Source organism: Bos grunniens, chromosome 3 (assembly GCF_055505025.1).
Source record: "Bos grunniens cultivar Pamir isolate PY7600 chromosome 3, Bosgru_T2T1.0, whole genome shotgun sequence".
In the NCBI taxonomy this organism is placed as follows: Eukaryota; Metazoa; Chordata; class Mammalia; order Artiodactyla; family Bovidae; genus Bos; species Bos grunniens.
Window position 1 is genome coordinate 54,048,179 of NC_141167.1, and position 26,222 is coordinate 54,074,400.

The 26,222-nt window shown below is 38.1% G+C and overlaps 1 protein-coding gene across 6 annotated transcripts in view; it reads right to left on the minus strand.

Annotated features, from left to right (window-relative positions):
• The window catches only part of PIGK (phosphatidylinositol glycan anchor biosynthesis class K), a 136,514-nt gene extending 110,744 nt beyond the window's left edge, over nt 1-25,770 (minus strand). For 3 of the 6 annotated variants that reach the window (XR_015160286.1, XM_086390650.1, XM_086390649.1), the window contains exons 1-3: nt 25,660-25,770; nt 21,979-22,032; nt 15,271-15,362 (exon numbers count right to left, since the gene is read on the minus strand). Coding sequence is in view for 2 of the 6 variants with exons in the window: in XM_086390650.1 (XP_086246776.1) it covers nt 15,271-15,362; nt 21,979-22,032; nt 25,660-25,752 (239 nt within the window). In the remaining 4 variants the exon portion in view is untranslated. Of the gene's footprint in view, nt 1-15,270; nt 15,363-21,978; nt 22,033-25,306 lie in introns of all 6 variants that reach the window. The other 3 variants (XR_015160287.1, XM_086390652.1, XM_086390651.1) reach the window with 1 other exon arrangement.
• Nucleotides 25,771-26,222: the final 452 nt, after the last annotated feature.

Genomic DNA, 26,222 nt, shown 5'->3' on the forward strand with positions numbered 1-26,222 from the left:
AATCTGACAACGAATACTGAGGGAATGGAACATTCTGATTTCAACTTTTTTCCAAAACCCAACATCCGCCCGCTGCCTCTGTCAACACCTGCACTGCCTCCACCCTGCAGCACAGCCACAGCTGCCTGTGTCGCTGCCACTGTGGTACCCACTGTGTGACTAGGCCACAGTTTTCAATGAATAAAGGTACTCCTTTCTGTCATCACACATTGACGGAGTTTCTGAAGGTGAGTGAAGCTTACTGCCAAGCACAGCATGACCTTTATGAGGACAAGAAAGCTATAGAAATGTATTACCACTCCACCAAGAAGCTGAGTAAGAGCAGTTCCCCGGACCCAGAAGAGCTGAATTGAATCCACAAAGCATTTTCCAACTCAAGTTACTTTACATCATTTCTGTATTTAATTCTTTCACAGCCCTAATGACTATTTTTTGACTAAATTAATGTCTTGCATGAAATGTCCAACTCCCACGAAGTCACATACAAGCACATGATTTTTCTTATTACACAATCCAACCAAAATTATGAACAAAATTATGGAGAAACTGAAGAAATGTGGATTACCACAACAGTATTAATAAGAGTATGTGAAGCAATGTGCAGCACTGCTTTTATGGAAAAGAAGGTATCCATGTTCCTGACTGTCCTTTTGATGAAAATGTACCATCCAACCATATTGCTGATGACCAGTTAAGTCTTGGGAAAATCAAGTTTTATGAAGAATATGGTTATTGTATAGATGCTCACTGTATGGCAAGTCTTGGAAGAGCTCCACTGTTTGCTGCCCTAGCAAGAAGGTAGAACGAAACCTGAAGATGTAGATCAGAAAACAAAAGCAGCATGGAGCTTGTAACATCAAGCAATTTCTGTATTTAGAGAATATGACTCTCAAACGTGTCTGTGCTGCAAAGACTTCTATGGTCAACAGAACTGAGGTGTCTGATGCTGTCTTGGCAGTAGAACTTCAGATAGGACCTAATTTGTTGCACATATTAGCCAAGAAGTTGGTTCAGTGAGTAAGTCTAATGTATCACGTATAGGAGTACTGAAAAGCAGTTTCACCAGGTTGTATGTTTGACAGAGCCTCCATGCCTAGGTTGCTATTGTTATTGTTCACTCACTAAGTTATGTTCAACTTTTTGTGACCCCATGCACTGCAGCATACCAGGCTTCCCTGTCCTTCACTATATCTCCTGGAGTTTGCTCAAACTCATGTCCATTGAGCTGGTGATGCCATCCAACCATCTCATCCTCTGTCGCCCCCTTCTTCTCTTGCCCTCAATCTTTCCCAGCATCAAGGTCTTTTCCAAAGATGAGCTCTTCGCATCAGGTGGCTAAAGTCTTGCAGCTTCAGTTCCAGTATTGGTCTTTCCAAGGAATATTCAGAGTTGATTTTCTTTAGGATTAACTGGTTTAATATCCTTGCTGTTAGGTTACAATGAACCTATTTGGACACTTAACAAAAGACTCTTGCTGTCCAGCATTTCAAATTTATCACTCCTCCCAGTTCCTGAAATCATACAATACTGAGTTATGTCTTCTTTGATCTATTCCCATATCAGAATCTTTTCAATACATAAGAAATTTAGAAAGCTTAGGTACCAAAATATGCAGTATAACATTTTATATTTTTTGGTGTTATATATAGAACTAAAACCCTGGGAACTATGAACATTCTAGGTCTTATGTGATGTACTCCTTCAGTCATTTCTTACTGAAAGCAGGGCCTATACAGTTATTTGCTTGCTCACGGTACACTTACATTTGCCCACATTCATAAGAGTATACATCAGGTTTACATGACCATTGGTTTTTGTTAATTTTTTATCAAGTCATATGTCATTGTTGTTTAGTCACTAAGTCATGTCCAACTCTTTGAAACCTCATACACTATAGCTCACCAGGCTCCTCTGTCCATGGGATTTCCCTGGCAAGAATACTTAGTGGGTTGCTATTTCTTTCTCCAGGAGATCTTCCCGACTCAGCGATGGAACCTGTGTCTCCTGCTTTGGCAGGTGGATTCTTTACCACTGAGCCACCAGGGAAGCCCACAAGTCATATGATGTTATTGAATATTGTCCCATAAATCTCATTTGTGCTGTTATGAAAAATCTGCATTTTGAAAACCTACACTGTACAAAGAAGTATATCTTTTAACACCTCCAAGCAAAAAAGCTGTACAATTAATTTAATGTTTGTACTTTTGTGTGCCACAACAGAAAAAGCCTAAAAAGGAATGGGAAAAGGCTATTAAATATTTCCAGAAAGATCTTGCCTTTATCTTGTGCAGAATATAAAGAATATGCTCTTTAATTAGTAAGTATTTTTTAAAGGTAAAGATGTTTTGTTATTGTAGCTAAAAATTTTAGTCATAACATTTTTAAAGCTCTTGTCATTTTTCTACACCTACTAGAAGTTGTTCACCAGCTATTATCTTTGCTTGAAGTGTGCTTTTTTCCTTCTCTTCCCAAACTCCCTTTCAAAACAAGAAGTGGGTTTCTGTTAGTGAACTGAACAGACATCTAATTTTTATATGACTTTTGAGTTGTATACTCACTTGGATATTTGATAATTATTATTTAATTGATCAACCGGTGATATGTATTAATGTGAGTTTGACCATATATCTACATTATCTTATAATATGTGGTTATAGTTTTGGGGGCAAATAATTTGTCAGTGTTCATCAGTTCATAAAAACCTAGTGCAAGAGCTAAACATCTAATTAAACAACAAAATGGTCGGGGGGAGACAATATCTAAACTACTTCCTTGAGTAAGTGCAATCTACTGAAAATCTTTATCAGTAGATCAAAGTTAATATTTTAATATCTATTTTTATTAAATATAACAATATAGATAGAAGAACTACAGAATATTAAGTTAGCTTTTACTTATCCAGAATAAATCCGAAAATATATTTGTAGAATAAGCTCCCTTATATGATCTTATTTGATTGTCTTTGCTTCCAATATGGTGGCAAAAAACAGTTTAGGTAAATTAATTTCTGACCAATATGGGCTTTACTTTCTAGAATAACATCTCAATTTCATGATTTGAAGCCTTGGAGATGGATATAATTAAATATAAGTTAATGGGTAGGTGTAAGGATTTAACGTCAGGTTACCTTTGACTGACTTATCTCCCACTCAAGCTAAGGCCGAATTCTTGGAAACCATTAATATAGAACTCTGTGAAATATCTTTTCTCCAAAGAAATTATGTTCACAAATGTTAATTTCACTTATCCTTTTTAACACCTCCTGAGTCAGATATACCGTGACAGAATTACAACATTATTTCTATCAAATTTCCACCAGAAATTCCTCACAAATTTCTTAGAAATACTTATTATTATCACCACTTTCCCTGGTGAAATGTCGAGTTGAGTCTGACTTTTTTGAGGTCACTCCCACTGCCACCAAACACTTAGGTTTTCCATGGAAATTATAGTTTCCTTCTCTGCCCTTTTCTCTCCCTGTATCTCCACATCAGTTGAAATTACAAAAATTGGCAAGTGTATTTGAAACACCATATGCTCTCAATACATATCTGCTGGTTGAAAAGGGGAGGGAGGAAGAAGGAAAGGGAAAAAGAAAGAAGGTAGGAAGAGAAGTAAATTAGTGTGTATTCCACCCCACCAATTGTCTTTCTTCCCTCCTATTTCTCAGAACAACCTAGCACCTACCCAAAATCATATGATATCAAATACATCAGGCTCCTTTTATTGCTCCCCCAGTACAGTTGTCCCTTGGTTGGCTGGGAAGGGGTTAGTTCCAGGAATCCCTGTGATTACTAAAATTACTAAAATCCACAGATGTTCACATTCTATATATAAAATGCCTTGGTATTTGCATATAACCTACACATTAACATTCTCTCTATATTATCTCTAGATTATTTGCAGTAATATCTCACTGAGGTTTTTGTTTGTATTTCCCTGATGCTTAGTGACGTTAAGCACCTGTTCATGTACTCGCTGGCCATCAGTATATGGTGGCTCAAATGGTAAAGAATCATCCTGCAAGGCAGGACACTCGGGTTTGATCCTTGTGTCAGAAAGATCCCCTGGAGGAGGAAGTGGCTACTCACTCCGGTATTCTTGCCTGGAGAATTCCACGGACAGAGGAGCCTGGTGGGTTACAGTCCATGGGGTCACAAAAAGTCGGATACGACTGAGCAACTAACTCATTTTCATTATATCTTCTTTGGAAAATGTCGTTCAGATCTTCTCATTTTTAAAATTTTCATGATTTATTTATTTATTTTGGCTGCACTGGGTCTTTGTTGCTGTGCGTGGGCTTTCTCCAGTTGCGGAAAGCAGGGGCTAATCTCTAGTCAAGGTGTGTGGGCTTCTCATTGCGGTGGCTTCTCTCATTAAGGAGTACAGGTTCTAGAACATGAAGACTTCAGGAGTTGTGGCATGGGGCTCAGTTGCCCATGGCATGAGAAATTTTCCTGGAACAGGGATTGAACCCATATCCCCTGCATTGGCAGGCAGATTCTTAACTACTGACCACCAGAGAAGTCCCCTCTACTCATTTTTTGACTGGATTGTTTTTTTTACTATTCTATGGGTGCGTGCTAAGTCACTTCATTCGTGTCCGACTCTTTGCAACCCTTGACTGTAGCCCTCGAGGCTCCTCTGTCCATGGGATTTTCCAGGCAAGAATACTGAGGTAGGTTGCCATGTCCTCCTCCAGGGGATCTTCCTGACCCAGGGATAGAACCCAAGGTTATTATGTCTCCTGCGATGGGAGGCAGGTTCTTTACCACTAGTGCCGCCTGGGAAGCCCATTCAGTTTATGAGTGCTTTATATATTTTGATCATTAACACCTTATCAGATATGTGACTTGCAAATATTTTCTCCCATTCAGTAGACTGCCTTGTCATTGTGGATGGTTCCCTTTCCTGTACTTTTGATGTAGTCTCATTTTTTGATTTTTGCTTTTGGAGTCAAACCCCCCAAAATTCATCACTACAACTGACATCAAAGAGCTTACTGCCAGTGTTTTCCTTTAGGAGTTTAACGGTTTCAGGTCTTACATTCAAGTCTTTAATCCATTTTATTTTTCTATATGGTGTGAGAAAATGTTCTAATTTCAGTTTTTATATGTAGTTGTTTAGTTTTTCCAGCACCATTTATTGAAGAGACTGCTCTTTCTCCATTGTATATTTTTAGCTTCTTTGCCATAAATTAACTAATCATACATGCTCTGGGCTCCCTATTCTGTTCCACTGGTCTATGGAACTGTTTTTATACCGATTCTATACTGCTGTGGTTCCCTGATATCTCAGATTATAAAGAATCTGCTTGCAATGCAGGAGACCCGGGTTTAACCCCTGAGTCGGGAAGATCCCCCAGAGAAGGAAATGGCAACCCAATCCAGTATTTTCTCCTGGAGAATTCCATGGACAGAGAAGCCTGGTGGGCTACAGTCCATGGGGTCACAAGGAGTCAGACATGACTAAGTAGCTAACACTTTCACACTGCTTTGATTACTGCAGTTTTATCATATAGTTTGAAATCAGGGAGTGTGATACCCCTAGTTTGTTCTTCTTTCTCAAGACTGCTTTGACTATTCGGGGTCTTTTAAGGCTTTATACAAACTTTAGGGTTGTTTTTCCTATTTCTGTGAAAAATGCCATTGGAATTTTGATAGGGATTGTACTGGGCAGTATAGACACTTGGGTAGCACAGACATTTTAAGAATATTAATTTTTCCAATCCACTTGCTTGTGTTGCAAGCACAACAGAAGTAAGAAAATTATTTGTAAAGGGTACCACTTACAGAATCAACCAAAAAAAGAAAAAAACTGACAACTAAATATTCTAAAAATTCTACCAAAAACTAAAAATTCAAAATTATGAGGCACAGTTGAAAGCCATTAAACATATAATTAAATAAAAACATACCTTTTCATAAATGGAATGATTTAGTACCATAAGGAAGTCCACTCTCTTTAAATTAATCTACTGTAATGCAAATCAAAATCCCAATAGGGTTTTAAGAACTTGACATGCTGATTGTAAACTTAATATGGAAGAACAAGACCCAAGAATAGCCAAGACAGTTCCAAACAGGAACAAAGTCAAGGAAATCAAGTTACCAGATATGAAGATACTGTCAGGAATGAAGACACTGTGGTATTGATCAAGAAAAGCATCTCTCATTTCAGCAGTCCATACACAGTTCTCCTATCTGTTTAGAAATCAATAAAGAAATTTCCCCTTTGCTCCATAAAACCCTTACTGGTCTTCTTAGTCTTACAAATGGATCTTATCTAAACCTAAGAGCATGACAGTAGTGGCCAAAATGTTCCTTTCCCACTGTCACTGTTCTCCTCAGAGCACATTTTAGCTTCTTAACTATTCTAAATGTTTACCTATTCAAGATATTATGTACTTCACCAAGTACATCACATGGAGCGGTAGATAGATCAGCTGCCAACGTGAGAATAAAACAAGAAGACTGCTCAGAATACATAAGGATCTATATTCAAACATTATTATTTATATTTTTGCAAAATATGAGAAAAAAACTGTTGGGAAATGACACAAGACAAGAAGCAGAACACTCAAAAGTACAAGTTAATATTATCTTGACAATAACTACAATAATATATTACAAATTATTTACAAAGCGTTTTACTACTTTTTAGTCCTTTTGTTCACAAAAAATGAGGCAAAATTATAAAATAAAAATAGTAGTAGAATAAAATTTTAAATATATATTTATTATTGAGAAAGTTTTATAAATTAATAGGAATGGTTTAAAAAAATATCACTCAGTGACCTCCATGTACAAAATTCTACATAGCGACACAAAGAAAGAAAGCTTTATGGGTAGGAAAGGACAGCACGAGGATATTCTAAGTGTTCTAAGAAGGATGAATGGTTAAAAAAAATAGAAATAGGAGTTAATAAGTATTACGTAGTAGACAAAGAACAAATCAACAGATGAACGTAGTAAGTTATTATTAACAAAGCAGTGAAGACTGAAGGCTGGTTGAAATTTATGTAATTTTTTAGAGAAACAACAGTCACTGCAGGTTGTTGATCGTGGGAGTTAAAAGATGAAAGCAATATCTGAGAAAGATAATTCTAACAGCTGTGTGTAGGATGAGTTGGAGGGCGAAAGACGCTAGAAACAAGGAATAAACAGCTACAAAGCTGCTGAAGTACAGAGGCATGAAGTACATGAAACATGAAATAATGAGGACTCAGACAACAGTAAAAGCTATGGAAAAAATTAAAAAATGAGAAAACAGGAGAGGCATTCATTATATTACTCAATTAATATGAATGATTTTCATAAGCACTACATTCAACATGTAGATATACCTTTCTAATTAAATAAGGTATTAAATGATCCTTGTTCATAATTATACCAACCGCTACAGGACTGTCATAAGAATAAAATTAGATCATGTTATTAAAAGAATTCTCTAATTGTAAATGTTACCTAAATATTATCTGTTGCAATTTCTTAGGGAAGAGACAGCTGTGAAATAATAGAAATGTTCCAGCCATAAAATCACAACACCTGAATTCAAATTCTGGTTTTATTATTTAATGGTACCTTTAATGGACCTTAAGCAAGTCATTTAACCATTCTGAATAACAATTTTCAATATGAAAATGGCAGCTAGGGAGTTCTCCCATAAAGGTCTCAAGAGATAGATGAAATAATTCATTATAAAATGCCTATCACAGTATCTGAATTATGGTGGATAGTGAATGTATGCTGCAGGGCAGTGGAAAAGGAAGCCAAAAATAGAGGTCCATTTTGGCTGACCTTATTGGAAAGCCACAAGCATCTCCAAAGAACTATATCTATGGCCTTCTCCATATTATTTTAATGAAAAAATATATAAGAAAATTCCTGAAGTATCTTATTAATGCTCCACCTCACACAATACCCTCTTAAGTATAAGACCTAATTCACAGCAACCTAAAGAATTGTTAGTCAAAAGCTATGTTACCAACCTGATTTTAAAAACCACAATAATAGGCAGTTAGTGATTTTTTTTCTTTTTTAATTTACAACATTATCGGAATTCACATTTATAATTCTAATATTTATTACGTGAGAAAGAAGTTAAAAAGGACAACCGACCAAAAATAAAAAAGTGCATCCTGAGGAACTTAAACAGTAAGAAGATAGAGAATAAGTTGAAGTTAATCTGATAGAAAGAAATGAATCTGAAGACCCCTTGGTGGGATCATCCTACCCATGGATCCCAAAAGTAGGACTCAGGGAATAGTTATAAAATCCACTACAGAGCACTTTCAGCTCAGAAGAGTTTTTGAATCAAGATCTTAAACAACTATAAGCAAGCAATATTCATAAATATTTCCTTTCTATCCCAGACCAATTAAATTCCACTTAACTAGGGGCCTTTAGTATACTATCCATTCATTCATTCATTCATTCAACTTTGCACAATATACTAAAGAACGTATTGGAATACAAAAAATAGTATCAGAAACTGCCTTGAAGAAATAAGATCAATACATACAAAAAAGTGCCTTGACAGAAATATAAATAAAATATTTACACAAGAAGGACCAAAAAAGCTTTAGGGAATGTATGAAGTGAATTTGGACACATGAAAATCTGAAAGGAGGGAAGAAGGAAAAAAACTATAGGCGAAAGAACAGGTATAAGGCAATGACAGATGCCAATACAGAGACTTATAAGAAGGAAGCATAAAAAACTGAAATGATCAGAATATTAGATATAGACAGACTACAAAGGCCTTGAGTTCCAGAATAAAGGACTGGTACTTTGTTTTGCAAGAATTTATGGATAAGGAGAGAATAAAGCTTTTAAATTAGGAATATTAATCTCATATAATTATTAAAATACAGAGTAAGGGGAAAAAAAGTACCAGAATAGCTACTGGACCATCACTGAATCACTATTCTATACAGCTGAAATTAATACAACACTGCAAATCAACTCTACATCAATAAAAAGATGAATTTTAAAAAAAGAAAAACTACAGGATTTAACTATAGAAATTATTTATAAGATAGAGATTGTTATAAAAACTCATATCCACCCAGCTTGTGGTAGAGCTAAGTAATTATATACACATTTAACTCCATAAACTTAATTCTTATGCATTGAGCCAAAAAAGGAGAGACAGATTTCATCCACCCAATTACTCAAGCATTTATTCCCCAAAGTCAACATGAGATGAGATGGGAGCTATGATTCTACATTCTCTCAGTCAGTCTCAATTCTCTTGTGCCTCTCACAGCACGAGCATCACGATTCTAGTGTTAAAAAAGATATGGATATTTTTCATATAATATGTCCTTTAATCCGAAGTAAACCACTTCATCAAATGTTCCATCAAAGAAAAAGAACACAGTATTTTTGTTCTAGCATTACTCTAAAACTGGCTGTGTTAGACTTGATGAAAGATAATGCCATGTTGTACTTTATGTGCTATTTAAGAAACCTGTAAGAATAAATGGCTCCATTTTTGCTTCACATACTGACTTTAGAACCTAACCTCTGCTTAACTCCTTTTCTCTTCCTCATCTTAAGCATATAAAGTATACTGGAGATAGCAAAACAGAGATTTAGTCCAAAACTATTAATTTAGGACACAGAATTTCCTAAAAATAGTGAAATATTTCAGGAAGCTAAAACCAAGCAAAGAAAAACAAACTCTCTGTGGGCGGGTAAGGTTACAGAAAGCACGGCCACAAAGTGCAAGACAGCTGAACTCTGTGCAACTTAAGTGTGAACAGGGTAATAGACAAGTTGGAGGGCAATTATGAAGATCTTGTGGGCACGTCGTTTTGTTTTCCCCCATAACCATTAAATTCCCTCTCTGAATCAATATTTTGATATAGTATTATAAAATTCTGACAACCTATGTGTTAAAAAGTCTTTTATAACACATAAATTTGCTAAAAACTAGATGTACACTTTAGAAGACAGAAATGTTCTTACTTTTAAAGTACGAACTTGTGTTTGCTTTGCCTAACTGGTTAATACTTTGGCCACCTGGTGCGAAGAACTGACTCATTTGAAAAGACCCTGATACTGGGAAAGACTGAAGGCGGGAGAAGAAGACAACAGAGGATGAGATGGTTGGATGGCATCACCAACTCAACGGACATGAGTTTGAGCAAACTCCAGGAGTTGGTGATAGACAGGGAGGTCTGGCATGCTGCAGTCCATGGGGTCGCAAAGAGTCAGACACAACTGAGCGACTGAACTGAACTCAACTGAACTGGGTAAAGTATTTCCCAGTCACAAGTTAATTTATCCAACATCTACTGAGCACCTACTATCCAGGCACTGTGCTGGATGCTATAAGTACAAAGTGAAATAAAATATAATCCTTGTTCCCTTCAAAGAGTTAATAATCTAATAAGGGAGACATACTATAATTAGTGTAACCATGTTATAATCAAAGTACATACAAAGGATACTACGAAAGCAAAGAAGGTCAGGAAAAGCTTTTTTGAAGAAGTATGAAAGTGAATTTGGAAGGTCAGGTAAAAGCTACAGCCGTGCTTTCTAACTTGGTTGTGCACAGAAGCACATATAAAACTGATATCTAAGATTCACTTCAGATTTTGTGAATTAGACTCTCCAGGGGTGAAGCTGAAGAATCAGTATTTTCAACAAGTACCATAAGTGATTCAGAATCACAGTCAGGTTTTTTTAGCAGTGAGCCAGAAGTATATAGACAACTATTCCAGGCAGAGAGAATATCTCAGTACAGTCAGAGTAAGTGAAATACAGACAGAAAATCAAAGAGAAATCAGAACAAGAGTACTGATACAACTAATGTGATATTTCAAACAGGATCTAAGGAATTGATGTGAACTTCCACAATAAAGGGCAATCATCTCTGAATCACAAAATCATATGTTGTAGGAAATGATTTCTGACATGAACTAGTTTCTTACTGAAGTATATGGAAAAGCTAAATGCAAATATTTTGCATTAAAAGACAAAGTAAAACGCTCCTTTAAAAAAGCAAACAGTGTAAACAACATACAGTTATACTCATAATTTTTATTCAATGCAGTGACCAGTCATTCTTCTCAGGATACACAGGATTATACTGCTTTAACTTGAAAATGTTCATTAAAGTATAAAATAAATTCAAACAGTATTTTGAAATTCCAGCATTAAAACTGAAAACTGCTCTTAATGATTTTAAGTTTCCAGACTATCATTTCATAATAGCGTATTACTTTCTGACTAAAATTTACTTATAATTGTATTTTTGCTCTTAATCCAGGTAGAAGTAAAGCAGGAATAAGTCATCAGGAAGAAGAATATTCACCATAATAGGTTAAAAATCAAACAGAATCTATTCCATTGATCTCTGTTTGCTAAGCAACAAATAGTTCAAATCATCAACTATTTAAATCTCAAATTCATTCCCCAACAAAGACTTCATAATCAAAGATATAGAGAGGAAAGCACGAAACAAGAATAAGAAAATTCTTCAGAAACCTTGGGAAAAACCTAATATATAAAATACACGCCATGGTTATACTCTGTTTCTAAGAAGTCCTTCTAAAGCTTAAATTCTTCTAAAACTTAAATCATTTAAACAAGTCATTTAAACCTTCAGTTCAGTTCAGTTCAGTCACTCAGTCATGTCCGATTCTTTGTGACCCCATGAACCGCAGCATGCCAGGCCTCCCTGTCCATCACCAACTCCTGGAGACTACCCAAACTCATGTCCATTGAGTCAGTGATGCCATCTAATCATCTCATCCTCTGTCATCCCCTTCTCCTCCTGCCTTCAATCTTTCCCAACATCAGGGTCTTTTCAAATGAGTCAGCTCTTTGCATCAGGTGGCCAAAATATTGGAGTTTCAGCTTCAACAGCAGTCCTTCCAGTGAACACCCAGGACTGATCTCCTTTAGGATGCGGATCTCCTTGCAGTTCAAGAGACTCTCAAGAGTCTTCTCCAACACCACAGTTCAAAAGCATCAATTCTTCGGCACTCAGCTTTCTTCACAGTCCAACTCTCACATCCACACATGACCACTGTGAAAAACCATAGCCTTGACTAGTCGGACCTTTGTTGGCAAAGTAATGGCTCTGCTTTTGAATATGCTATCTAGGTTGGTCATAACTTGCCTTCCAAGGAGTAAGCATCTTTTAATTTCATGGCTGCAATCACCATCCACAGTGATTTTGGAGCCCCAAAAAATAGTCAGCCACTGTTTCCTCATCTATTTGCCATGAAGTGAAGGGACCAGATGCCATGATCTTCATTTTCTGAATGTTGAGCTTTAACCCAACTTTTTCACTCTCCTCTTTCACTTTCATTAAGAGGCTCTTTAGTTCTTCTTTACTTTCTGCCATAAGGGTGGTGTCATCTGCATATCTGAGGTTATTGATATTTCTCCCGGCACTCTTGATTCCAGCTTGTGCTTCCTCCAGCCCAGCGTTTCTCATGATATACTCTGCATTTAAGTTAAATAAGCAGGGTGACAATATACAGCCTTGGCGTACTCCTTTTCCTATTTGGAACCACTCTGTTGTTCCATGTCCAGTTCTAACTGTTGCTTCCTGACCTGCATACAAGTTTCTCAAGAGGCAGGTCAGGTGGCCTGGTATTCCCATCTCTTTCAGAATTTTCCACAGTTTATTGTGATCTACACAGTCAAAGCCTTTGGCATAGTCAATAAAGCAGAAATAGATGTTTTTCTGGAACTCTCTTGCTTTTCCCATGATCCAGCAAATGTTGGCAATTTGGTCTCTGGTTCCTCTGCCTTTTCTAAAACCAGCTTGAACATCTGGAAGTTCATGGTTCACGTATTGCTGAAGTCTGGCTTGGAGAATTTTGAGCATTACTTTACTAGCATGTGAGATGAGTGCAATTGTGCAGTAGTTTGAGCATTCTTTGGCATTGCCTTTCTTTGGGATTGGAGTGAAAACTGACCTTTTCCAGTCCTGTGGACACTGCTGAGTTTTCCACATTTGCTGGCATATTGAGTGCAGCATTTTCACAGCATCATCTTTCAGGATTTGAAATAGCTCAACTGGAATTCCATCACCTCCACTAGCTTTGTTCATAGTGATACTTCCTAAGGCCCATTTGACTTCACATTCCAGGATGTTTGGCTCTAGGTCAGTGATCACACCATCATGATTATCTGAATCGTGAAGATCTTTTTTGTACAGTTCAGTCCTTCTAAAATTTAAATCATTAAAAAAAAAACCTAATGACTTATAAGGGGCTTCCCAGGTCACTCAGGGATAAAGAATCCGCCTGCCAATGCAGAAGACGTGGATTTGATCCCTGGGTCAGAAAGATCCCCTAGAGAACGGAATGGCAACCCACTCCAGTATTCTTGCCTGGGAAATCCTATGGACAGAGCAGACTGGCAGGTACAGTCCATGGGGTTGCAAAAGAGTCAGACATGACTTAACTAAACAACAACAAATGAATAATAGACAGGACAAAGATTCATTTACCAAAGTGAAACCTACTGCCAACTAATGCATAGTAATTCCCTGGAGGAGCATGTTTGGTATAGAAGCAATAGCAGTTAAAAATCAACAGATTAACCACATACACCTATTTGAAGAGAACAAATAACAGTAATCAGCTAATGACAAGAATAATTCTTATACTTCATATAACAAATCATCCTTTCTCAGACCTAATGTACTTTTTAAAAGTGATATTACCAAGATGCCTTAATTTCCAGATGAAATACAGGAATTAAATTATAGCTACAGTTATAGGCTATAGTTGTCAGCTTGTTAGGTTAAAATGATCTATTGACATAGACTGTAAATTTGTTTCTTGAGTCATGCACTGCTTCCTTTCTACTCCTACAGCATTTTATATATATTTCTATTCACTTTATTTTAAGTACCTAAGTCCTGCAAAGAAGGTGGTACCATCACCAGGTAATAGCCAAGGAAACAGGCTTAGTATGGCAAAGTGACTGACCGAAATCACCACTGAACCACTGAACCCAGATTTCAAACTCAGATCTAACTGCAAAGCTCCTTCCACACTGCCTCACATGGCAGAGAGGAACCATAGGACTAGATGAATCACACCTAAGTAACCAAACTGACTGCAGTTTCTTCTATGACTGCTTCCGAAGTAGCCAAAATAGATCTAGCATATCTGACAAACCAAAGGTGGAGGACAGATATTTGCCGGTGGAGGTGTAGAAGCTCTGCTTAGTACCTGAGCTCCCTAATACAATTAGGGAATATACCCCTTTACGAGTCTTCACAGAAGGCAGAGGCGCCCTCCCTATACAGAAGCCAACAGTGCCCCATAGTCATTCTTCCCGTCACCCCTGCAGCATGGATATGGGCACTTAATCTATGCTCTGCCAACGTGACATTCCCATCAAGTACTCTAAATTAAAAGCTGGAGATGGTAAGAAACTGGGACAACAAAGGTCAGATTTTGGCAGCAGTAGCAACATTAAGTTTCCAAAGGCAACAGTGGCAGCTGTGTAGTAGCTGAGTCTGCTGCTGCTGCTAAGTCGCTTCAGTCATGTCCGACCCTGTGCGACCCCATAGTCAGCAGTCCATGAGGCTCCCCCGTCCCTGGGATTCTCCAGGCAAGAACACTGGAGTGGGCTGCCATTTCCTTCTCCAATGCATGAAAGTGAAAAGTCAAAGTGAAGTCGCTCAGTCGTGTCCAACTCTTAGCGACCTCATGGACTGCAGCCTACCAGGCTCCTCCATCCATGGGATTTTCCAGGCAAGTGTACTGGAGTGGGGTACCATTGCCTTCTCTGGCCTTCAGCAATTCGAAGCTGCATTCCTGTCATCAGACTGGCTTTATGCTATGATTTTTAGACATGTCTTTTCTGTTACGTAGTCTCTCCTGTTCCTGACTCTTCAAGGGCTCAGCCCTCCCAGCAAATTGGTAAACTAATCAATATGTTTTCAATAAACATCTTTTCTACTTGAATCAGTCAGAATTGCCTTCTGTTACCTACAATTAAACCCAGACTGAGGCACTGAATAATTAAATAAGGGACACTGAACAATTACACTTTATCAAATCTGCCTACCTTAGTATTTATTGATTGCTGTTGTATATAATTTGCCATTATAGTCTTAAGTTAAAACTACTTTATACATGACAGTGTGCTGTAACAATAACAAAATAACTTCAAATTAGGTTTCTTTATGTTTTTCAAAAATAACACAAATACACAAATATAATAACAGTCATCTAAAGGCAATTTTCACTGAAGCCCAGAGTTAAGCTTTATTAAGAATTCTTACCTGTCAGGAATACCTAGCCTCTTGACACTTCTATAAACAGAAAGAGTATTCGCAACATGTCGATAATTAAACCAGAATCTGGATGTACAAACCTAAAGTATCAAAACAAATATATTATTTGTAGGAATCAAAATAAAGTACAGTTACAAAATTACTTCTCTTTAAGTAGGATATAGAGATGCCTAAAAAGTGTACCATAATCAGGCCTACAAACAGCAAAGCACCTAAAGAATTGTCAATAAAACCAACCTCCCTAGAAAGATGTCTTTCATAACTTGTCTTAAATTTAAAAAACTATTCAGCTTAAGAGAAAACAAATCTTTGTGGAATTTAATCAAATATTGAATCAACTTAGTTACTCTCAATTTATGTGATCTTATAATGTTCTTATTCCTAAAATATTAAATTCTTTAGAATCCAAGACAAGGACCATAATCTCATCGCAGAATAGAAGGTTATATACTATTCCTTTCACTCTGGATAGCTTCCTAATTTTAGTTGTGAAAAATGTAAGATAGAGATAAAAACAGAGCATAGAAAATGATTTTATATGCACATAAGAGAATGCATCATAAAGAAGCTGTTGAACTGAACAGAAAACCAGAAATGATTCCAACAAACTTTACACTTAAAAAAAAAAGACTGATCCCTAAAAAAGATACCAAGGATACAAGGAAAATGTAATGCGGTGCCTCAGAAGTCAGCCCGCTCAAGCATCTATTCCAAAGGAAAAATCAGAGACTGGGGTTGGTTGGTAGTGCACCTACCTGCTAAGCATCCTACCTCCTATCACATACTTCTACTGATGGTTTAAGTATAATAACAGAGAACATCACAAACGTTCTCGCCCCTGCAAGTGGAAAGGAACTACAAGCCTTTTTAATTACAATGAATTTTCGACCTGGAATCCAATAAGGAAAACACTAAAATTTTTGACTACATTAAAGAAAAACGTACCATATAACCCTAACAGAAATGAAAAACTTGAAACAATTATAACTTAATAAGATGAACAATTCCATTCTGAAAAATGGGCAAAGGATGAGACCAAGCATTTCATAATAAAGGTATTAAAAATGGACAATGAAACTTTTAACAATGCTCAACTTCTGTCATAATTTTAAAAACATAAATCAAATTGATAACCATCCAAAAGCCTGACAATTCATATTATTGGCAAGGCTGTGGAGATTGAACACTCATATCCTACTTATGGGAAGGTAAACTAATATAAACCTTCTAAGAGGGTAATCTGCAATATACACCAAGATTTAAAATGTACTTATTTTTTGATTTAGCTCATATAAGCATGTAAAATCAATGATCAGTGATCAATGCAAAGAAACAGAGGAAAATAATTGAATGGGAAAGACTAGAGATCTCTTCAAGAAAATTAGAGATACCAAGGGAACATTTCATACAAAGATGGGCACAATAAAGGACAGAAATGGTATGAACCTAATAGAAGCAGAAGATATTAAGAAGAGGTGGCAAGAATACACAGAAGAACCATACAAAAAAGATCTTCATGATCCAGATAATCACAATGGTGTGATCACTCACCTAGACCCAGACATCCTGGATGTAAAGTCAAGTGAGCCTGAAGAAGTATCACTATGAACAAAACTAGTGGAGGTGATGGAATTCCAGTTGAGCTATTCCAAATCCTAAAAGATGATGCTGTGAAAGTGCTGAGCTCAATATGCCAGCAAATTTGGAAAACTCAGCAGTGGCCACGGGACTGGAAAAGGTCAGTTTTCACTCCAATCCCAAAGAAAGGCAATGTTAAGAATGCTCAAACAACCACACAACAACACTCATCTCACACACTGGCAAAGTAATGCTCAAAATTCTCCAAGTCAGACTCCAACAGTACGTGAGCCGTGAACTTCCAGATGTTCAAGCTGGTTTTAGAAAAGGCAGAGGAACCAGAGATCAAATTGCCAACATCCACTGGATCATTGAAAAAGCGAGAGAGTTCCAGTAGAACATCTACTTCTGCTTTATTCACTATGCCAAAGCCTTTGACTGTGTGGATAACAACAAACTGTGGAAAATTCTGAAAGACAAGAGAATACCAGACCACCTTATCTGCCTCCTGAGAAATCTGTATGCAGGTCAAGAAGAAACAGCTAGAACTGGACACGGAAAAACAGACTGGTTCCAAATAGGAAAAGGAGTATGTCAAGGCTGTATATTGTCACCCTGCTTATTTAACTTCTATGCAGAGTACATTATGAAAAATGCTGGGCTGAATGAAGCCCAAGCTGGAATCAAGACTGCCGGGAGAAATATCAATAACCTCAGATATACAGATGACACCACCCTTATGGCAGAAAGTGCAGAACTAAAGAGCCTCTTGATGAAAGTTAAAGAGGAGAGTGAAAAAGTTGGCTTAAAGCTCAATATTCAGAAAACTAACATTATGGCATCTGGTCTCATCACTTCATGGCAAAAAGAGGGGAAACAATGGAAACAGTGACAGACTTTATCTTTTGGGGTTCCAAAATCACTGCAGATGGTGACTGCAGCCATGAAATTAAAATATGCTTGCTCCTTGGAAGAAAGCTATGACCAACCTAGACAGCATACTAAAAAGGAGAGATATTACTTTGCCGACAAAGGTCCATCTAGTCAAAGTTTGGTTTTTCCAGTAGATACCAAAGGAACATTTCATGCAAAGATGGGCTCGATAAAGGACAGAAATGGTATGGACCTAACAGAAGCAGAAGATATTAAGAAGAGATGGCAAGAATACACAGAAGAACTGTACAAAAATGACCTTCAAGACCCAGATAATCACGATGGTGTGATCACTGACCTAGAGACAGACATCCTGGAATGTGAAGTCAAGTGGGCCTTAGAAAGCATCACTACGAACAAAGCTAGTGGAGGTGATGGAATTCCAGTTGAGCTATTCCAAATCCTAAAAGATGATGCTGTGAAAATGCTGCACTCAATATGCCAGCAAATTTGGAAAACTCAGCAGTGGCCACAGGACTGGAAAAGGTCAGTTTTCATTCCAATCCCAAAGAAAGGCAATGCCAAAGAATGCTCAAACTACTGCACAATTGCACTCATCTCACACCCTAGTAAAGTAATGCTCAAAATTCTCCAAGCCAGGCTTCAGCAATATGTGAACCATGAACTTCCTGATGTTCAAGCTGGTTTTAGAAAAGGCAGAGGAACCAGAGATCAAATTGCCAACATCCGCTGGATCATGGAAAAAGCAAAAGAGTTCCAGAAAAACATCTATTTCTGCTTTATTGACTATGCCAAAGGCTTTGACTGTGTGGATCACAATAAACTGTGGAAAATTCTGAAAGAAATGGGAATACCAGGCCACCTGACCTGCCTCTTGAGAAACCTATATGCAGGTCAGGAAGCAACAGTTAGAACTGAACATGGAACAACAGACTGGTTCCAAATAGGAAAAGGAGTTCGTCAAGGCTGTATATTGTCACCCTGTTTATTTAACTTATATGCAGAGTACATCATGAGAAACGCTGGACTGGAAGAAACACAAGCTGGAATCAAGAGTGCCAGGAGAAATATCAATAACCTCAGATATGCAGATGACACCACCCTTATGGCAGAAAGTGAAGAGGAACTCAAAAGCCTCTTGATGAAACTGAAAGTGGAGAGTGAAAAGGTTGGCTTAAGGCTCAACATTCAGAAAACGAAGATCATGGCATCCGGTCCCATCACTTCATGGGAAGTAGATGGGGAAACAGTGGAAATAGTGTCAGACTTTATTTTTCTGGGCTCCAAAATCACTGCAGATGGTGACTGCAGCCATGAAATTAAAAGACGCTTACTCCTTGGAAGGAAAGTTATGACCAACCTAGATAGCATATTCAAAAGCAGAGACATTACTTTGCCAACAAAGGTTCGTCTAGTCAAGGCTATGGTTTTTCCTACGGTCATGTATAGATGTGAGAGTTGGACTGTGAAGAAGGCTGAGCACCGAAGAATTGATGCTTTTGAGCTGTGGTGTTGGAGAAGACTCTTGAGAGTCCCTTGGACTGCAAGGAGATCCAGCCAGTCCATTCTGAAGGAGATCAGCCCTGGGATTTCTTTGGAAGGAATGATGCTGAAGCTGAAACTCCAGTACTTTAGCCACCTCATGCGAAGAGTTGACTCATTGGAAGACTCTGATGCTGGAAGGGATTGGGGGCAGGAGGAGAAGGGGACGACCGAGGATGAGATGGCTGGATGGCATCACTGACTCGATGGACGTGAGTCTGAGTGAACTCCGGGAGTTGGTGATGGACAGGGAGGCCTGGCGTGCTGCAATTCATGGGGTCGCAAAGAGTCGGACACGACTGAGCAACTGATCTGATCTGATCTGATCTATGGATGTGAAAGTTGGACTATAAAGAAAGCTGAGCACCAAAGAACTCATGCTTTTGAACTGTGGTGTTGGAGAAGACTCCTGAGAGTCCCTTGGAGTGCAAGGAGATCCAACCAGTCTATCCTAGAGGAAATCAGTCCTGAATATTCATTGGAAGGACTGATGTTGAAGCTGAAACTCCAATACTTTGGCCACCTGATGTGAAGAACTGACTCACTGGAAAAGACCCTGATGCTGGGAATGATTGAAGGTGTGAGGAGAAGGGGACACCAGAGGATAAAATGCTTGGATGGCATGACCGCCTCAATGGACATGAGTTTGAGTAAGCTCCAGGAGTCAGTGGTGGACAGGGAAGCCTGGCATGCTGTAGTCCATGGGGTCACAAAGAGCTGGACACAACTGAGCGACTGAACTGAACTGAAGCATGCAAAAATATGTATTCAAGGATTTTCACTATCCTATTGCCTATATTACAAAAACCTAAACCAAAAAAGACAGAAACAAAATCACTACCCATCAGTATTACTTTTTTTCACCAGGAGTATGGATTATATAACTCTTATTAAACAGAGACAAAAATGTTTTAATCAAAGCAGATCCTGAAACTAAAATGGAATCCAATTTTCTTCTACCTCCCTCTGGTGGAAAGTTTTCTCAGTCATATTACAAGAGCTAAGGGGCATTTCATTTACCTCTAATCATCCAGTCAAAACTAAAACTAATTCAAACTAGGAGGGTCAGGGGGGAGGGGTAGTTGGAATATATATATACACACACACACGTTTGTGTGTGTGTGTATATATATATTTAATTTGAATGAAATAACATTGAAAGAAATGTATGTTTTATACTTTCAACTCAGCCATTCCTGGTCAAATTTCATAATTTTCCATTTAAGAAAGTACAATTTACTGAAGTCTCGCTCTAGTAAATCTGAGTTAACGTGTAAGAGTGTTAGTTGCTCAGTCATGTCCAACTCTTTGTGACCCTATGGACTGTAGCCCACCAGGCTCCTCTGCCCATGGAATTTTCCAAGCAAGAATACTGGAGTAGGTGGCCATTCCCTTCTCCAGGGGATCTTCCCAACTCAGGGATCAAACCCAGGTCTCCCCAGTAGCATTGCTGGTAGATTCTTTACCGTCTGAGTACCAGGGAAGCCATTAATGTGTAAAATATTGCACAAATATGAAAACAGCAGTTGTGAAATACTCAGTGGTAATTCTTTTTCACCCTCAGTTTCTCTACGGAGACCCAGGTTGCTGAGATTAGAGAGGGGCTATTTCAAGAACATGGAAGTTCCCAGAACAAGGAAGAGTTTAATATGTGTGTGGTATAAGCTAACACTAACAGGCTTCTATTCTAAAGGAGCCTTTTGGAAATTAGCTGTCTGCACATAGGCAGTTATTCCCTCTTTTAAGAATTTCCATAGAGAGACTAACTGGAAGTGCTCCTAAGTTTCCTACACTTCCCTGGTGTCTCAGAGAGTAAAGAATCTGCCTGCAATGAGGGAGACCCAGGTTCAATTCCCAGGTAGGGAAGATCCCCTGGAGAAGGAAATGGCAACCCACTCCAGTATTCCTGCCTGGAAAATCCCATGGACAGAGGAGCCTGGTACACTACAGTCCATAGGATCACAAAGAGTCAGACACAACTGAGCAACTAACACTTTAGTTTTCTACAAAACAAGTTATCCTCTCAAACTGGTGGATCATGGCCTGCTACTTCACAGTTTTGCCCAATTTAAGTGATCACTAAAACCTCTCTTCTTATCATGAGCAGCTTTTGTTCAATTCCTTTATAAAATCTCTTAGGAGGTGGTAGCATATAAGAGGTATTTGTTCCTGAAGAACAAGAAAATGAGTCATGAACCTGAACAACAAGGAAATGAGTCACGAGACATGTTACTATTCTATTTAATCACAATAACATAAAATTAATCTGTCTTCTTCTAAACATTTCTGTATAACTTGAATTTTCTACAATGATCATTTATTTTTGTAAACAAAAAATAAAAAATTTTTTAAGAAAATAGCCAAAGTAGAGAGTTTCTATAAACTAACATTATAGATAAGAAATATTCAATGTAAGTTACTAGTTTCTGTCATTAGAATACCACTACACTTCATAAAATACTTCCTTTAACAACAGGATCTCTAGCTTATCTTTCTATTTATTTACACATCACCACTTGACAGATATATTGGAAGCAAAGAATATTATTAGTTGATGTGGTCAATTAAATATAGCCATAATTTCTGTTACAAGAAATAAATTTTACTCTTAAGAATTTGATTCACACAAAATTTCTCAGACATGTATCTAATGTAAACAAGGCAAACCTTCTCAATACTTACCAAAACTGCCCAGTTGTTTGTATGGCCACTTCTAAAGAACTGTTCTGCTTGATCCTAGTAATCAAATAACAGCAAAAAGATTAGAAGAAAGTCAAATTTCCCAGAATAAAGACTGATAAAGGGCAGTTAAGATACATGGAATTTTTAGTTACAATAACAATAAGTCATCACCACACAAGTTTATAAATATTTTAGTATTTGACTTTATGAAAGACAAAATAATTTTATTTGAGGGGTTATTGTGAGAGGGGCTGTTTTTAAACATTTTATCTCAAATACAGTTAGCTCTTCCTCACATGCTTCCAGTTTTCCATTCAGTCTTTAAATTGTGAATGACTTATTTCATGTCTTCATTCTACACATAACAATATCCTTCCTGCTGAATAGGAATGAATATTGAATGCTTCCTATTGTTTTATTTGAACTCACCAATATATCTGATTGAATACATTCTCTAGCATACTTCCATGTACCATTTTACTATCTGTTAGAGTAAATCTTAATTACATTTGCCATCATGGAACATTAAAAATCTCCACATCCAGTACCATCCAGACATCTAATGAATATGATTTTTATTATGCATTAAAATAACAGTGAATATAAACCATAATGATCTCAGATCTGCTCCTAAACAGCATTAATTATGAGAACAATCAGACTGCCTGGATTCAAATCTGGACCCTACTACTCACTAGCTGTATAAACTTAGGAAAGCTGCTTAACTTCCTGTGCTTCCGCTTCCCCATCTATAAAATGGTAGCATTATCTGACACACAGAATGTAGGAATGGTGATTGGAAAAAAATAACTACAAAACAAATATTAGCTCTTTTAATTTTCAGCTAGGAAGAAAATTTCCAGAAGAATGAAATTAAAAAATCAATCGAGTGCATGTGTCTGTGTTATATATATACCTGTTATGGCTTATGGACAATCCAGAATGAACTTTTTGGCCAACCCAACTCAATATATATCTCTTTTTAAACTACTCAACAGTTGAACAGATGCTAAAGAAAACAACATGCATTAGTGAGCTAGGAATCTGAAGATCTGGGTTTCAGCCCAGATCCTATCCCTTACCTGGCTGTGAGACTAGACTAAGTCATTTAGCTCTCTGGACTTGATTTTCCTCATGTAGAAATGAGAGCTGACCGAATAATCTCTAATGTCCCTTCTAGCTCCAAAATTCTCACATTTTTAAGACTTCAGTGAAAAAAATTGAGATGTCAAAACTCTTTTGTGGTTGTTAAGATAATATAGACACTGCAAAGTTATTCAATCCACATATGGTTAGTGGAGCACCTATTATGTGCCAGGTACTATGTAAAAAAAAAAAAAGCATGCTGCTTTCTCTCAAGAATCCCTGAGGTCAATAAAGACAAGCATGCAAACATTTTACACTACAATATAACATTCATTCATTCATCACATTCACTGGGTACCACGCGCCAGCTGTTCTACTGTTCTCAATGCTCAGAACACAACAATGGGCGAAACAGTGCTAGTACTTGCCTCCAAAGAGGTTACTAGACACACATCAAACAGATAAGGACAAACTACAAATTCTCTAAAGGTAAGATATACAGTATCATAACAGAGTATAACAGGGGGACCTGGCCTGATCAGGGAATGGGAGGGGGAGCCCAGCAGGGATGGTGGGGGAAGTTTCTTCAGAGAGATTTGGGTGACGATTCAACAGATAGAGAGGGAAAATAATTCCAGACAGAGAGAACATTATCCGATTGGCAGAGGGGACCTTAAAGGTTCTAGAAACTAAAAGGAAGATTAGCATAACTAGAAGTTTTAAAGACAGAGAGAGGAGATAGAACCAGAGGTGCAGGCAGGAGCCTATGGGTCATAACGAAGATTTGGCTCTTTATCCTTAAAACAACATTAAGGTATATATAGGTGACATGGTCAGATTTGTGTATTTAAAAGTTACACTGTCTGAGGCTTGGAGAACAGACTGGATTGAAGAAAGAATGACTTGAGGCAAACCAAGCAGGCAGCTATTGCCCTATAAATGAAAGATGATGGAATAATAGTGAGTACAAAGTATACATGAGTTATAACATGATAGATGAGAGCTATACTAGCCAAGTGCACACAGTACAACAGTAAATGCAAAATACAGAATAGGGAAAGGTTCTACAGGGGTTAGCTTTCACTGCATTTTAGTAAATAAGCAAACAAAGAAACAGGAAGAATAACACATCAGAATGTAAAAAAACACAACTATATAACTACAAAAAACAGTAATAATATCCAAAACAAACTATACAGAATAATCTGCTAGAATATATAAGAAAAATAGAATTTCTATACATATTTATATTATCTAGACAACATGCTTCATAGTGAATATATAAATTAGCGATAATTCATGAATATAAAGAAAGCATGTGCATGCTTTCTTTTTAAAATGGTAGAGTTGCATATTTAAAAAGCTTTCAGCATTAGTCTAAGCTCAACGTCTGAGATCAGTCCTGGGTGTTCATTGGAAGGACTGATGCTAAAGCTGAAACTCCAATTCTTTGGCCACCTCATGCAAAGAGTTGACTCATTGGAAAAGACCCTGATGCTGGGAGGGATTGGGGGCAGGAGGAGAAGGGGACGACAGAGGATGAGATGCCTGGATGGCATCACCGACTCGATGGACATGAGTTTGAGTGAACTCCGGGAGTTGGTGATGGGCAGGGAGGCCTGGCCTGCTGCGATTCATGGGGTCGCAAGGAGTCGGATACGACTGAGCGACTGAACTGACTGACTAACGTCTGAGATGGTGGGGAGAATGGGCTCCTATATGAAGACTGGAAAGTAGGCAGAGACTAGATCATGATGTTTACACTTTACTCCGTGCAAAAACACTGAAAGGATGCAATCTGAAGAATAATCTGATCAAACTTACTTTGATGAAGACTAAAGAGAAGGAATTTGGAAGCCTGAAGAAAACAAGATAAGGTTACTGAAATAGTCCAGGCAAGAAAAGACGAGGGCCTGCATCAAGCGAGTGGAACTGAAGAAGTGAAAGCAATTTTAAATATTGAGAATACAGAATTTAGTGATGATTAAAATGTGAAATAAAGAGAGGAGTTCATTTTTTTTTTTTAATCCTAGGTTTCCAGCATAGGAGAAACCCCACAAGGAGGTGGGGTAGGTCCGAATATAAAACTTTGGACACAAATTTTCAAACGTCTGCTATTCTGAAAAATTATGCTAGAGATGTAGGCGGCAGAACTGGACGAAGGTATTATCAGAGTACACGGGAGAGTAAAGGCTTTATATCTGGCCAGAACTTAGTGTGAGCCAAAAATAAAACACTGTACCCATCTGATTCCTAGTAGAACGTTGTAGCTTGGTAGCTGGGACGTAGGCGCGGCACTCTAGAGCTGACCTACTAGGGACTGCACGCTCTTCGGAGCAAAGGATCAGGCCCTCTCCCGCCGCCCAGGACTTGATTCTTTTCATTCGCCATTTTAAAAGGTTGAAACAGACAGTCACCGTCCTCTCCCGTTCCCTGCGACACCCTCCCCCCAGCACAGTCATCTTAATAAGAGGCTGATGGGTGATTCCAGGAGACTTCGCTCCGTGGCTGTGTATCGGACATCTGCTGGACGCTTAAGGCCACGACACAGCTGTCCCCCGCAGGGCCCTGTTGTTCAGAGGGCCTGACTCCTACCTCGATCTGACTAGCGGCCAAGCTGCCGAAAGGTAAGAGCAACAACCCTGCCAGGGTAGTCAAACCCTGGCTGAGAAAACAAATGTCGACCATGTTTGCCGGCTTCAGCGCACCCGGAGAGGCGGGGCGAGTGCCGTAAAGCAGCGCGGGGCGGGGTTTGTGTGGTTTTTTTTCCTTTTCTTTGCGACACCTGCCCCGCCTCCTAGAGAGCGGCCCCCTCGCCAGCTTTCAAAAGCCCGCGCTTTCCGCAGTCCTTGCGTTTCCCGGGTAGCAGGGACTGAGTCTGACCCTTGAAGTAAATTTTCAGGTTTTGTATTATAAAATGGGCGTTTTAAAACTTTTTTGAAAAGCAGTGGAGAAAAACTGTGAGCCTATAAACCTTAAGAAGCTATTATTTCCTTTTTTGGTTAGTGTTGCCCATTCTTTGACTATATGAAACATGATGTGATGTGGAGGAGTAAGCTTTGGGGTACAAAAAAGTGGTTAATTGGATCAATTGCAAATGAAAACATGGGTGAGCGCTCCAACTATTATATTTGGGGTCTATTATCTGTTAAATGTAT